Source organism: Eucalyptus grandis, chromosome 5, assembly GCF_016545825.1.
Source record: "Eucalyptus grandis isolate ANBG69807.140 chromosome 5, ASM1654582v1, whole genome shotgun sequence".
Taxonomy (NCBI): Eukaryota; Viridiplantae; Streptophyta; class Magnoliopsida; order Myrtales; family Myrtaceae; genus Eucalyptus; species Eucalyptus grandis.
Window position 1 is genome coordinate 45563862 of NC_052616.1, and position 15795 is coordinate 45579656.

The window sequence follows — 15795 nt, forward strand, 5'->3', positions numbered from 1 at the left end:
TGGTGTATGAAATGGTATTTGGAAAGTAGAAGTTCCCTACAATTTTTTGCCTCACATTGTTTGGAAAATCTTTTTTCATTATTTTTATTAATGAGCTAGCTTTCGAATAACACCCCCCCCCCCAAAAAAAAAAAAAAAAACCCTACACACGCCCCTAAATAGGAAAGTCTACGTCATTTAGAAGGTTCTTCTAGTACTTTTCTTGTAGGAGAGACAATTATACTGACTTCTAATCAAAATCTTGCAACACGCCCATTTTGACTTTTTGAAGTCTGCAATTCTTGAAACTTTCATAGTACTCAAAATGTTAAGACGTAAGTTAAAATATAATTTTCTTCATAATTTTCTGAAAATCAAATAAAATTGTTCTCATAGCTAGTGCAATTAGGGGCAAGCACTAGAATTAAACCAAACTGATCAGTTTTGGGTCATTCTCAATTCCTAAAATTTGTCATCAATGACATTCAATCCAGTTCCAGTTTTAGGTGTGGACCGGAATCACTTGGACCTCCAAAATCGAACAATAATTTCTTTATATAACTTTTACTATTACAAAACATTTCTTAAAAAGATGATTAGGGTGGTATGTGTAATTTCACATTCGCTTCAAGTCAAAACCCTAATTTCCCATTCTCAACCCCTCTCAGCTCTCGCTTAGTCCCATGCCTCTCACTTCTCAGTTTTACGCTGTCACGCCTCCTTCGGTCCCTCTCGCCTCCCTTCCACTCAACGTCATCTCGAGTCTTAACTCTTGCCTCCCTCTCTTAGCTTGCCTCTCTCAGCTCGCGGACTCTCCTGCCAGTACCCTCCTCCTCTCATTCTCGCCGCCTAATTGTTGCTCTCTCGCTCTCACCTCTCATCAGACTCACCGTAAATTGCTCCCTCTCTTGTAAATAACATTCTTCATCCTACTTTATGATTCTTGGTTAGGTTATCTATTTCAATGCCTTTTGAACTATTAAATTGGGATGTGTACTATAGGGAATTTTTCATTTTTGGCAATCGATGCTCCGACAATGGCCAAGCATGACTTGGTGCTTCTTCTATGTTTCCATATAAAGGGATTAGTGACATATGGTTGAGAGTGCACATGTTCATTGATGTGGGAAGAGGCACATTTGCAATCTTGCAAGAAATAGCCAAAAAAAAAAAAATACATAAATAAATCACTATCAATTTCAGGAGCAAGTGAGCCATTTCTTAGTTTCACGAACTAAAAACCAAAGGTGCATTTGTTTGTATTTTTGTTCAAAAATTGTTCCAGGGAACATAAATAGAAAAAACTATTTTTGTTTCGGGGAACAATTTTTAACCGGAAAAACGTGTTTGGTAAACTTGTTCCGGGAATTAAAAACAAAAAACAAAACACGTTTGGTAAATATGTGTTCTTTTTTTGTTTCTTTTAATTTTTTAATATTTCTATTTTTTTCCTTTTTTCTTTCTTTTTTTTTTTCTTTTTCTTTTGGCCGGTCGCTAGCCTCGGCCATAGCCGTGATTGGCCGATGAGGGTCGGCAGCCTCGCCCAACCATGGCGAGGCTCGCCCAACCACCGGTCTCCTGGCGGTGGCTCGGCGAGGCCAAGCCTCGCTGGTGGTTGGGCAAGCTCGGCCTCACCGGGGCTGGTGATGCTCCGACAAGGTCGCCGGTCACCGATCATGGCCAAGGCCGGCAATCAACCAAAGAAAAAAAAAAAAAAAGAAAAAGAGAGAAAATTTGTTTCTCTAAATTGTTCTAAAAACAATAAACAAGTTTTTTTTTGTTTCTTATTTCTGTTCCAAATTTGTTTCCGAAAACAAAAAAATAGATTTTTGGAACAAAAACGCAAACAAACGCATTTCTGTTCTTTTTTTTTTTTTTCCGAAATTTAAAAAAAAAACAAAAATTCTATCCATGAACAAAAAATAAGAACACAAACAAACACTACCCAACTCTATTGATCCAGTTTCAGATTTCAGATAAGAAATTGATTCACTTTGAATTCAAACGTCTCTAGGTATAATATGCACGCTGAGATTAAGGAAGCTTCGACAATTGATCCTGATTCAGGCAGCGGTGGTCGACTTCCTTGTGTGAACCTCGCACCTTCACATAGCCAAATCGATGGGCCCCAGACGGTCGGCCTCAGTCAATTCCCATCAATTTTCGTAGGGTTTCACGTCCTATTTACACCTAGACCATCTCGGCCGCCTGATGAGGACGGGAATAGGCTGGGCCCCAGTTTCTCTAGTGTGATTGATTGAAAATGAGGGAGACAGAACGTGGGTGAAAAGAAATCGGAGGTTGTTAAATGAAGCTCCATGGATTTAAAAAAGTAACGGAACATAGCTACGCAAAGTGACTCATGAATGTTCAGACCCCCAAAAAAAAAAAAAAAGTGACTCTTGAATGTCAACTGTCACAAATCGAATTGACGTTTTAATTTTCCAGATTCGCCACAATTTTTCACTTCATTCATTTAGACGTGGATTAAATCTTCAGGTATTATTTCTTTTTCATGTATTCAAATTCTTAACTTCTTTTTTAATACTATTTGATACGGTCTTTTTGCGATAGTTTCAACTGCAAAAATAAATTATGTGACTTTATTCACATGAAAAGCTTGTGCTCAAAATTGTCCTAACGAGAGAATCAACTATCTAGTTCTTTGCAATTGATGTGGGATTATGGAAATTAGCATGTTTGGTGCCATATCAAATAGAAATGTCAAAAATCAAACCAAAAACCAAACCGAACTGAATCGAAAAGTTTGGTTTTTTTGGTTCAATTATGCTTTTGTTAAAAACAGAAATTTTTTAACCAATTCGGTTTTTATCACCTATAAAATCTTTAAAAATTGTCATTATATTTTTTAAAAAATCATTTTTTTAATTTTTTTTCTCTTTCCTTTTCTTTCTTTTTCTTCTTCTTCTTCTTCATTGGCCGATCACCAGCCAGAAGGCAAGTTGGAGCCTCGCCATAGGTCGGTGAGGCCGAGCTCGCTCGACACTAGCAAGCTCGAGCCTTGCCGGATCCAACCACTTCGGCAGGGCTTGAGCTTTGCCAAATGTCACCAAACGTGGGCAAGGCTTTGGTGACCTCTGCAGGCTCGAGCCTCACCTAACTCGCCAAATCTAGTGGGCTCGAGCTCATTGGAGTCGAGCGAGCTCGGCCTCACCACATGCCAGCAAGGCTTGACCTCATCTAAATCTAGTGAGCTTGAGCCTCACCAGCTTGTGGCAAGGTTCCAACTTGCCTTTGGCAAGTCGCCAACCGCCACCATGTCCAATGACTGAACAATGAAGAAGAAGAAGAAGAAAAAGAAAGAAAAAGAATAAAACTAATTTTAAAAATTGATTTTTTTAAAAAAATAAGAAATTTATTGAAAGGAATGCATGTAGGGAGAAAAACAAACAAAAGTAAAAACCAAGCCAACCGAACCGGGATTTCAGTTCAAATCAAATTTCGGTTCGGTTCAATAAACTTCCTTATTGGTTCAATTTGGTTCCTTTAAAAAAATAAAAATAAAAACCAAACCGAACCAAACCAAACCATTTACACCTATAACATCAAATAGGCAAATTTTATTTGACAAAAAAAAAAGAAGGTAATTTTAGGCTAATTGTGAAATTCTTTTTCGACCATCTCAATCATGAAAGTTGATTATTGAGGAAATTAAATATGTAAATTGGTTTAAGATTGTGCCACCTAGCGTGTGTGTATATTATACAAATCTTTTTCAATGGTGCTTTTAAAAGTGATGTAGTGATGTGGCTGTACCCAGCTTTCGTCCTGTGACATGCCTTCGCAAAACTATGTGTCCAAAATTATTGTGGATCACCATTTCCTGCATCAATGATTTGAAAAAATTCCAATCGATTTTTTATAACAACGAAGTCTACATCAACTTTTCTCTTAAAGGGACCGCTAGTGAGAACTCGTGTTTGTAATTGTAGGGGACCAGAAAAAGAAGAAAAAAAAAACAAGGAAAGACACATGGGAGAGCACAGAAGAAAATTTGCGGCGTCTTGACACTAGAAAACTCGGTTTGTATTGTGAAAAAATACATTATGTAAACGATCACTTAAATAGCTTATAAAAATGAATAAATGAAAAATATTTTCACCGTCGACGACAATGTTCAAACATAAATTATTGTCAATAATGAAAACTTTTCTATTAACTAATTATTTTATACAATACAAGCAATCTTCTTTAGAAAAATATTTTTCAATTCATTCATTTTCCACAAAATAAATAGAATCTTATTCTTGCTTGTTGATGTACAGAATTCTGTAACGTGATAACGTGCACAATCTATAATTCATTGACACGAAAATCCATTAATCAAATCACAATCCTGCAACACACCTGTTTTGACTTTTTCAAATCTAAACTTCCTGAAATTTTCACGGAACTCAAATATCGACACATAAATTCAAATATAATTTTCTGAAACTTGAATAATATTTCACACTTTGGCGTGAAATAACGCTTGGCTTATTTCATATGTTCAATCTTTCTCCAACTTTTTAGTCTAAAAGCATGATAAGGTTCTGAATTCTTAGACAAGTTGGAAGTACTCCCCATTGTCCTTATGCAGGGCCGAGAAATATCAGTAAAGTAAAGATTCCCACATGCACAGTTTCCCAAACTAGTCTAATCTTTTTTCTTAAAGTAAACAACTTTCTGAGAAGCCAAAGGGATCAGCGCGTGGTCTCACGAGGTCGTCTAATGACCGAAGTCGCCCGGGTCATTTCATACGCCCCGACTTCTAGGGAGTGAAGGAGGCCCGTGTGTAGTTCTTCCGCTCTTTCTTGTATTGGCAAAGGAACGAAATGAAACCAAAGACAAAAGCCATCAAAGCATGTGGTCCGACCTAATCGACAATGACAATGACAATGATTTTTGGACGTGTGTGGCGGTAGCTACGCACCGCGCAGGGAAGTCGGCGAGAGATCGAGGAAGCATCATCCCGTGGTTGATCCTTGACCACGTGTGTGGTGCGTTAGATAATCAAATGCCCAAAAAATCAAGAGATCTGCCACTTCTCATAGAAAAAAGTATTTCATGTGGTGACAAAGTATATGAGACTGATAACATCATGTAATAGACTAAATTTCAAGTTGACTGTCCAAAAAATTGTAGATACATTTTGCAACGATCAATTCGATTTTAAACTTTTTGATTTTGTCAATCTAGTCATAAACATTTTTTACTAATTTAATCTTAAATATTTTTAATTTTATCGATTTAGTCCTAAATTTTTTAATGATTTACTAATTTAATCTTTGTTGGTCACAGGGAGGACATCGAGCCCTCACCCGAATACAGGTAAGGGCCGCAACTTGATTTGCTCTTCAAGCGGCATTTGATATCAAAAGTTCATTTTGGATATTTATAAGCAAAATCCACTTTGCGGACTTGAGCTTTTGGCGTCGGGGGTAATTTGCAACAAACCCTACTTCGAGGGCATTTGTTACATCCATTTCAGACGCATTTTGGGGGAAAAAAACAAGTCAACAGAAAAAAAAATCAAATTAAGACTAAACTCAGGCCATCTGGTTGGACGTCTCGCCAAGAGGGGGCAAAACAGAAGAAATGGCAACAAGATGTCAAAAACCATGTCAAGTAATATTTGAATTCTTGGCCAACATAGTTAGGTAATAATTAAATATAGAGAAAAAATGCAAAAAGTTAGGGATGATGTAGAATTTTTCCTCCACTCTTAATTTGCAATGAAAAATTCTGTCGTCTTTTCCTACCAAATTCTTATATTAAGACTTTGATCATCATAGATAGACTTTTGCATATATAAGGGAAAACGTTAGAATTATAAATAAATAAATAAATCCTAGTTACCCTCTTCAATTCTCACCTCAGCTTCATAGAACAAGCCCACATTTCTAAAGTGAGTAAATTAGAAACAGCTCAAAAAACGTATGTAAAAAAAGAAAAAAAAAAAAAAAAGAAATTGACCCTAATCATAAATTAAACCATTGACCCTAAGCGGAAAGATATAGACGCCCTAATCCTCTCATGATCCACCAATGCTGCCATTGCCTAGGAAGTCCCAACACTCTTTGGGAGTTCTCGTGTCGTGTCGGACATTCCAACATATATCTAACACTTGCTGACACTCTTAGACACTCTAACACTAGATTAACACATGTCGAAAAATCTAATACTTGGTCAACTTTCTCGACATCCTGTGATACTTGAGTTGGAATTTAGCGATTTCCTGAACGTGATTCCAATACGTAAGGTCAATTTTAAAAAAATTCAATAAATGAGAGGTTAAAATGCATATATGTAAAATAATAAAAAATAATAAACACAATAAATGGGAAAATATATATATATATAAAAAAAAAAAAAACCTAGTCTTTTCTTCTTTTTTGACTCACTTCCGTAGTACACAATTCACTCCTAAGTTTTTTTCTTTTCTCTTTTAACATATTTGACCTACGAGTCCAGAATGTGAATTACTTTTTTTTCCTCTAAGATTTATGAATTATTGAAATAAAGTTAAGTTTGTCAAATTGAAGTATTGAATTATATTAATAAATTGTGGATTGATATGTTTAGTGTAAATTCATTGTTAAATTTTATTATTATTTATTTATTTGTGAATTTGAATCAAATTAATTTGATTGAAATAATCATAAAAATAATAATTAATTATGTATATATAAAAATATACATTTAATATATAATATATCATAACGTCGGAATTTTCTATTTTTCGAGAAATAACGTATCAACATGTCGTGTCACATGTCACATGTTGCTATTAGTGCTACTTAAACCATCACTAGGCACCATTCTCATCATCCTTGGCAACATGGTCCACAATAGGCATCAGCAGTCTCATTCTTCGATAACATCCGACAAAGGCATCGCAAAAGTTGCAATCGAGGCAAAGCCTCATGGATTGCGAGAGGTGGTGACCCAGAGGAAGCTGCGACTACCGAAACGCTCATTTGATCTCATGATCGGCGCCCGAATGGCCGTCAAAATGCATAACTTAAAGGAAAATTTCCCGGGAAAAATTATGGTTTCGTAAGTATGGTTGCGTCAATTCAAAGTCGGGAAACAATAAAGGCCCATTTGGTTCGGCTTTTGGGAAATGCATTTGCAAGAATGCAAATACTTTTGAGTGAATGGAGTTTTCCGAAATATAAATATCGTTTGATAAAATTTGCATTGTGATACAACTTTAACCAAAATACCGTTTGGTAAAATTTATATTTGTAAATGACTTTTATTAAATTAAAAAAAACATTTGTATTTTTTTTTGAAGTCCACCACCAATCTAGATGGTCGGATTGGCCCCCCAGTTCACCGGGTCGGCGACCCCAGGCGATGGCCCCCTGAGGTCGCGCGACCCAGGCGACGGTCGGAGGTCGGGCGACCTCAAGCGACGGTTGCCGTCTCGCGCGACCCCTTGGCCGGCAGTCATCAGCCTTCTTGCGGTGGTTTTCCTCACAGATGAATAGTAACTCGAAGTGAATAAGTACTGGGGACTTGCATTCCGAAGATGCAATTTCTCAAAGTACATCCAAATCTACTTTGGGCTAAGAGTTTTTATAGCTATTTGGAGATGCAATTACATCTTGTCAAAGTCGTCTAAAAAATCGAATCAAACGCGTTTACATTTAAATAAAGGACTTTAGAGTCCCAAAGCCAATTTGAAAAGCCGAAGCAAAGAGGGTCTAAATCCATAGTGCAAACTCAAATTCATATAAAAAAAAAAAGAATAACAAAAATAAATAAATAAACGAGAAATTCAACCGAGGTCGATAGCAGTTCGGTTCCCCAAAAATCTCCAAAACTCCGCCCAAAAGCATTTTCGTTCCGACCTTCCTTCCGCGGCGTCTGCTGACGTCACCGACCTCGTACCCCCGTGGGGACCCCCCAACAGTGAGAAAAAGGAGCGAAACGTGTCGCCACATGAGCCGGGTCCCGATTTTTCTTTTAGCCAAATTTTTGCCGCATCCTTCTTTCTCTTCATTAATGACTGCGTGTTGTACCCTGATTGGGCGGGGCGCACGGTGATGTGGAGCGCCCGGCGCACCTAATATTTTCTCGAGAAGAAGATCTGGCAGAACGCAGCACTCCGATACGATTACACTATGACTCCCTCAAACTCCGCGGACTTTCCATAAACAAACGAATTAACAAAACACGACCGAAACGCGCGTTGCCTCGTACCTTGATACCCTCTCTCGGTTTCCCCATATATAGTCGCTCTCCGTCGGCAGCAAGCAGGAACCCCGCCTTCGCTTCTCTCCAACCATCTCTGCTGTGGCTGAGCCCGCCTGCGTTAGACAGAGAGAGAGAGAGAGAGATGTCGGAAACAAGCGCTGAGAGCGTCGAGGAACTAACGCTCGAGTCGACCCCGACATGGGCCGTGGCAACGGTTTGCTTCGTCCTGATATTGGTCTCCGTCTTCCTCGAGCATCTGATACATCTTCTAGCTCAGGTATACAGTCGCCTGCTTTGCCTGTCGCGCTCGGCGTTGAGCTAGTCCTCTTCAAATGGGTTTTGATTGGAGATTACATGCAGTACTTGCAGAACAAGAAGAAAAGGGCTCTAATTCAGGCGCTGGACAAGATCAAATCTGGTGTGCTCATCTTTCTTCTGCTCTTCTCTCACTTGAGCTACTGTCTTTTTCCCTTTCTTTTTCTCCCTTTTGCTGGTTTGTTGATGGAAATATGTGTTTCCAGAGCTGATGCTGTTGGGGTTTATATCACTGCTCCTGACCGTGACGGAGAGGTGGATCGCGAATATCTGCATCCCGAAGAGCGTGGCCGAGACGTTCTTGCCTTGCAGCACCTGGGAATCTAGTGAGGAAGAGGAAGAAACTAAATGCCTTGAGCAGGTACATACACGTGTGCAGAATTGCTTCATATAGATATACGATATATTCCGCGCCGCTCTAGAGTAAAGTTAAAATTTCATATCGATTGACCGTGAAATTTACAATTCCGTACCACGACGGTAAATGATTAGTCAGTATCAAACTAGGACGGGAGCATTGCTTGTTTCGTTCCTCGATCTCAGGGAATCTGATCATCTATGAAGGAAAAGTTTTAAATACACGGCTGAAGTACTCTCTGTCCGTCTTAGCTCTCTTACTTAATACTATCGAAAATCACCCATTTTCCTCTACATGGACCTGATTTATTATCGAAGTGAAACAAGGGATCTAAAGGAAGAAGAGCATAAGCTAGAACATGTTAGCAATGAGTAAATCCTTTGTATCTAATACAAGAAGTTTCAAGATAATTTGAGAATAAAGTTTAATCACAAGGTCGAGACAGATTAAAAATATGCATTGCAAGCTATCAATCTTCTTCCATACTTCACATTTTTTTTCCCTTATTTCTTCATATTGATTTTTTTTTCCTTTGTCCTTTAAGCGGGTTCATGTGATTATTGTTTGCATGTCGGTCCAAAATTGGTATAAACTTAGGTTTTATTTAGTTGTTTTAAGTAAATTTTGTCGAATTGCCTTGAACAGGGGAAGGTGTCTCTTTTGTCGAGGGAAGGTGTGCGGCAATTGCAGTACTTGATCTTCGTGCTCGCCTTCTTCCATTCTCTTTCCTGCATGCTCACTTTCGCACTCGGGATGGCCAAGGTAAAATCATCATTCATTGATGGATCTCAAATTATTTATTCTCCTTTTTAATGTGTCATTTTCCTTTTGAATCTCATACTTTCCCAAAATTCAACGTGACATGAAGATTCCGTCGGCTTTAAGTAATGCCAAAAAGGATGTAAACATCGTCGCCGTATCGTCTTCTTCTAAAAAACGTGCAAAGAAATCGTATTACTAACTAGGCTATTGAACAAGTGGGCCGTTGAAATACTACGTATAGGTCAGATGACATTCGTCATTGATTGCGCAAATTCTCGGGTTCTCTAGAGGGCGATTTGATTAAACGCTGCTGGACCAATGAGAAATGCGTTCACTATTCTTGTGAGTGGAACTTGGAGCAAAAGCAAAACGAAAAGCAATCATCTAATTTTTCCTTTTAGACTTTTGCTTTTCTTCTTTTTTGACTTGCATGTGGACAAAGCAAAATCCGGTGACGAGGAACTTTCCCTTGGGGAGATTATTTTGTCTCCGTCTTTCGTTTTCATTTGTGCGGCTTTTAAAACCTTTTCTTTTTTTTTTTAATGCGTTTAAAACGTAGACTTATTTAACTTTAATTTACAAATTTATTTTATTTTATTTTTATTTTCAGATGAGGAAGTGGGAATCTTGGGAAGCAGAAACGAGGACTTTGGATTACCAATTCTCAAACGGTACGTCGTTTCGCGTCCCGCTATTCCCAAGTCCGTGTCGGCACCCACAAATTTTTCGGCCCACTTTCTATAACTTTAATCACCGACTTTGAGAATTTGACATCTTGGTCGTAAACCACCGACCTTCGCTCGTAGCCGTCTTTTTTTCATTTTCTTTTTCAGTATTTTTCTGAAGATCGAAATTTCATTATTACATACCCTTTGTGCTGATCTTGGAGTAGTCCGTAGAGATTATCTTCAATATCAACCGTGATAAAACTCTAGTCTCCCAGCTAGATGTGCCGATCTTTGGTTTACAGAGATAGCTAGGTTTAAAATGAATTTCAGTCATTCCATCCACTTCACCTTGAAAAATTAGAACTTTGACTTGTGGTTCACTGGACGCTATGTCATTCCATTTATTTGGAAAACCTCACTAGTTAGTCACGCCACACCAGAGATTGACTGAGATGCCCCCTCCAATAGATTTGTACCACATTAGATCTAAGCCGTTGATCTCCATCTCAAAATTTCTGAGTATTATCCACGCCGTTCACATTGGAAGTCCACATCAATTGATTAGTGTCATCGACCAAAAGATACTTTTCCTTGTGGTGGACAAGAATCGGTGGAATTTGATATTTTTCTGGGGAAACAAACAAAAACGTTTAGGGTTTCATCCAAATCTCGAGATTCTCTAGATGTAAGATAAAAAGAGGGTATTATAATATATAGAGCAAGAAAAATATAGCATGCCCACATGGGACATTAACACGTTAAAATAAAAAAACGTATCCGTGTCATGAAACCCACTATCACTATATTACAAACGGACGGGCCAAAAAAAGTGACTTATTATATATTGAATTTTTCAAAAAGAAAGATTGAAGGGCTGCTGTTAATTGCCGACTCTGTTCATTTTATTGACTTGTTGTTATGTTGGCACAGACCCAAGAAGGTTCAAGCTCGTCCATCAGACATCATTCGCAAGGCGACACTTGACTTGTTGGAGCGATCTCCGTATTCTCCGTTGGCCGGTTAGTAACCAAATAAATAATTAAAAATATTCACATTTTATTCTTTAATATTAATTTGTCACAAAAAAAAAAAAACCTAAATCTCCTTATTTTTTTGGTCCTGAGCAGGGATGTTTTCTTCGGCAGTTTTACAATTCAGTCTCGAAAGTAGATTACATGACGCTGCGTCATGGATTTATTATGGTACATTAATGTTCAATTAAATTAATAATCACTTTAATTTGCGGAAATTGTGTTAGAAAATCCCTATTTTTAATATTGGTCGTTCATCTTGATTGCAGGCCCATTTGTCCGAAGGAACCACGTTTGACTTCCAGAAGTATATCAAAAGGGCGTTGGAAAAAGATTTTGGTGTTGTTGTAGGGATAAGGTAATTATTTTTTTATAATTAGAAATTAGTGTAATACTAATTTTACTTCCTTTTTTTTTATTAAATACAAATTTCTCACTTTCCTTTCCCGTGCAGCTTCTGGATTTGGATCTTCCTAGTCATTTTCATATTCTTCCACGCACATGGTAAGATGGGTAACAAAATAACTTTAAAATAAAGAATAGCTCATTTTTTTCACAAATCCGCTTACGTAATTTTGGCAGTGATGCTAATATGAGTTTAATTTTCTTCAGTGTTCTATAATTATCTATGGCTTCCCTTTATTCCACTGGTGGTGAGTAAATTTTATAATTTGATCAATTTGGGCTATAATAAAATGAATATGGGCTTTAATTTTTTGTCTAAATTAATTTGCAGATGCTGTTGCTGGTGGGGACAAAGCTACAAGGAATAATAACAAAGATGTGCATCGATAGCAATGATAAGTCCAACGTTGTGAGGGGGACTTTGCTGGTCAGACCGAGCGACCATTTCTTCTGGTTTGGGAGACCCAAATTGCTACTTCACCTCATGCACTTCATACTTTTTCAGGTAAGTCATTACATGTTTTCGAATTTTCAATGAAATATGATAAAAATCTAATCTAAATCAAATGTGGCACATAGACGGGTACTTGTGACAATGTTAAATTTGAAAAAATCCATCAGGTGCATCATATAATTTGTATAAAGTTTGATGCATTTAGGCTTCCCTAGTCGAATTTGGCTCAATTACATGGCACATTCCAAACATCATGTTTATGCCAACCTTTACATGGATAGTATACATAACGTACCATGTTTGGTGTATATATGACCAACTCAATTCTTGCAAATACCTAATAAGTAAATAATAAACAAAAGCATCAATAACATACTGAATAATTTCTTCTATATATTGGCAATGCTTCTAAAAATAGAATTCGTTTTGATTATAGAAGTTCCTTTTAGCTCACACTAAAACTCTCTCCTCTTGATTTTTTAGAACTCCTTCCAAGTGGCATTCTTCACATGGACTTGGGTAAGCATATAAGCAACTTATCGATTATATATATGTAATTATATGGAAATTTATTTTTCGCTTACTGATTTATTTAATGTTTGCTTGGAAAAACGCAGTACAAGTTTGGGTTCCGGTCTTGCTTTCACGAAAGAACAGAGGATATTATCATCGAGTTCACGATGGGAGCGTTAGTGCAATTCCTCTGTGGATATGTCACTTTGCCTCTCTATGCTTTGGTCACCCAGGTATTAACTAACCCTCAATTCATATTATAATTGTACAAAATTAGCAAAACAAGACACGAAAATATGCACTTCAATTCGAAATATATACATTTATCGGAAAATTCACATTTAAATTGTTCACATGCCATGCATTGTATGAATTTATAATAAACATCAATTGTCTTACTAATGAATCCATGCGTTACCTTGAGTTTAGAAGTAAAAGAATTTTTGCATGTGTTACTGCAAACAGATGGGCACGTCCATGAGTGGAGCCGTTTTCACGGAAAACGTTCGCGAGGGACTAAAGAGATGGCGAGCCACTGCTCGGAAAAACCTCGCCCCCCGTGACCCTTACGCTGCATGCCTTTCGCTCGAGGCTTCCGTCACATCGCTGGACGCTTCGGTCACGTCGCTTGATGCTTCCGTCACGTCGCACGATGCTTATTCTCCTTCTTTCGGTCACGACGCCGCCTTCTCCATCGATCTTGACCATCCCGACCTTGAGTCATCAATCAGTCTCGATACAGTGGACGGAGAAAATAATTCCCATCTGAAAACTGTGGAAGATCGCCGGAAGAAGGGATCTTTTGATGGTTTTGTAATCAGCTCGACGACGAGGTGATTGAAAGTCAGATTGGAAGAGGTTATTGAGCTTAAAATCAGTTCTAGTGATCGGAGGAGAGATTAGTACAATGGTTGTCTTGCTCTAATCATGAAATTACTAGATAAGGGAAGTCGATGTACAGCCATATCCCGGAGCTTGGACAGATTCCGGCACCGATGATTGATTTTGGAGAAGAGTGGAAGGATCGGGCGTTGAATTTGCTATGCTCATTTTCTCTCTAGAATTGCCACTACTATACGTCAGTTTGGTGTAAATGTTTATTTGTTGATATATGAATATATTAATAGTGACACAGTTGATAATTCATTTCTCTTCCTTTTCTTTTCGAATTTGATCCAAGTGCACAAAAAGAACTATTGAGAAAGCATTCTCTAAGTAATTTTGAATATTGACAAAGCTTATCCTAAGTAAAACTTTGATTCTAGTCATAAATATTTTTTAGGTGTAGAGTCTTATAGGAAATAATTAGACGATATCAATCAGAATTAGAGTTGTAGCTTAATTATTTCATTCATTATTTGTTCTAACAAAGGGCTAGGAAGGAGGCCATATACTCGTGCAATGGCTAATGGCAATCGGTTGGATTTCCTACCTTATTCATAAAAAGTTCCAAAACAAAAGTCTTCCGAATATCTCTTGAAGATTTGACTTTCCTGAAATAGTAAACTTGAGACGAACATTCTTTCCAAGTTGAAGTACATGGCTTATGGAAATCCAAACTTCTATATGGGTGGTATAATCTATAGGAAGCATCATCCTTGATGATTTTGAAGCAATCAATCAACCCTCCTTGACTGGAAAGTTCGATAAAATCGCTTATTGCATTAAGGAGAATCGAAACTTTTAATTCCAAAGTCCAAATAGTTTTTATGATCTTATACTTTCGTCTCTATGAGCAACATTGTGTAACCTTTTAGAGGTTGAGAGTGTGTGAGGAGTTATTCACACGAGTTTGAGTGCAATTTAGCATGAGAAAGCGAACGTATGCTTGCAAAAACCAAATCACTATAATCACTCGTGTGCAATTCTCTATCCCTTACTCTCTTTACTATTATTAGTGATAAAATCGAATACCGATAAGATCTAACCACTACACTTTCCTTCACTAGAAGTTGTTCAGTTGCAATATTAAATTAAATTCTTTTTTATTTCCACAAAATCACCTATTCACCTCCTCTAAGTGATAATTTTAGTTATAACAATTGGTATCAAACCACGATTACTCTTTTTTGAAGTGTTTTATTACTTCTAAGTTAATGATTTTCCTATGGCTAGTAATATTGCACCAAGACTAATAAAAGGATAAAGTGATACAAGGCATCCATATTTCAACAAAAAAGACTACAACATCTGGAAGAACAAGAAGGAAGTGTTCATCAAATCCAAGGATCCCTTAGAGTGAAACGTTGTTCTAAAAGACATAAGTCCTCAAACTTCTTTGACCAAAGAAGAAGGCAAAAGGCCAAAAATCTTAGACTCATTTGACGCAACCATAAAAAAAAGAGAAGCATTAGATGCTAAAATAGTTTATTCCTTATATTACACATTATCTCCTTTTGAATATAACCAAATTTCCTCATGTGAATCAATGAAAGAAATTTAGGACAAGTTGCAAGTGACATATGAAGGAACTAACAGGGTCTAGGAGAAGAAAATAAACATTCTTCTCCAACAATACTAAGCCTTCAATGTGAAACTTGAAGAATCCATAATTGACATGTTCAGCAGATTTACTAATATTGTCAATGGACTAATGTATCAATGGCAACCTGTATCAATTCTTCGAGAACTTGTCAAAGGAGTGGAACAATATTAAGACATCTATTCAAGAAACTCAAAGGCTATCACCTCTCTCTGTGGATGAACTCATGGGAACACTCCAATCCTATCAAAAGAATGTTTGAACAATGAAGACACCAAAGTAAGAAATCAATAGCTTTAAAATATAGTCTTGACTCTGATGATTCAAATTTAGATGATGACGATGAAGATGACGAGGAAATTGTGCTTATAGTGAAAAAGCTTCATAAAAATGGCCAAAAAAGGAATGAAGGAAGTTTAAAGGAAAAAGACCCTTCGAATCATCTTAGCAAAAGAGAAGATGCAATGATAGAGACGCAAATAGAGATGTTGTCTATTTCAAGTACAAGATGCGAGGACATATCAAGCCTAATTGTCCAATTCCGAAGAAAAGAAAGAACAAGTATGAAAATACAAAGAAAGCATTAAAAGCCAAAACTTGGAGCGATATTAAGTGCAAAGAAA

At 37.2% G+C, this 15795-nt stretch overlaps 1 protein-coding gene across 1 annotated transcript; it reads left to right on the forward strand.

Moving 5' to 3' along the window:
* Nucleotides 1-8118: 8118 nt before the first annotated feature.
* LOC104445233 (MLO-like protein 6) lies at nt 8119-13836 on the forward strand. Its single transcript, XM_010059055.3, has 14 exons — nt 8119-8461; nt 8545-8602; nt 8706-8860; nt 9503-9619; nt 10230-10290; nt 11218-11306; nt 11415-11489; nt 11588-11676; nt 11773-11822; nt 11931-11971; nt 12055-12228; nt 12661-12696; nt 12795-12923; nt 13156-13836. The coding sequence occupies exons 1-14, from the start codon at nt 8327-8329 to the stop codon at nt 13525-13527; spliced, it is 1581 nt and encodes a 526-aa protein (XP_010057357.2). The 5' UTR covers nt 8119-8326; the 3' UTR covers nt 13528-13836.
* The last annotated feature ends 1959 nt before the right edge of the window (nt 13837-15795 follow it).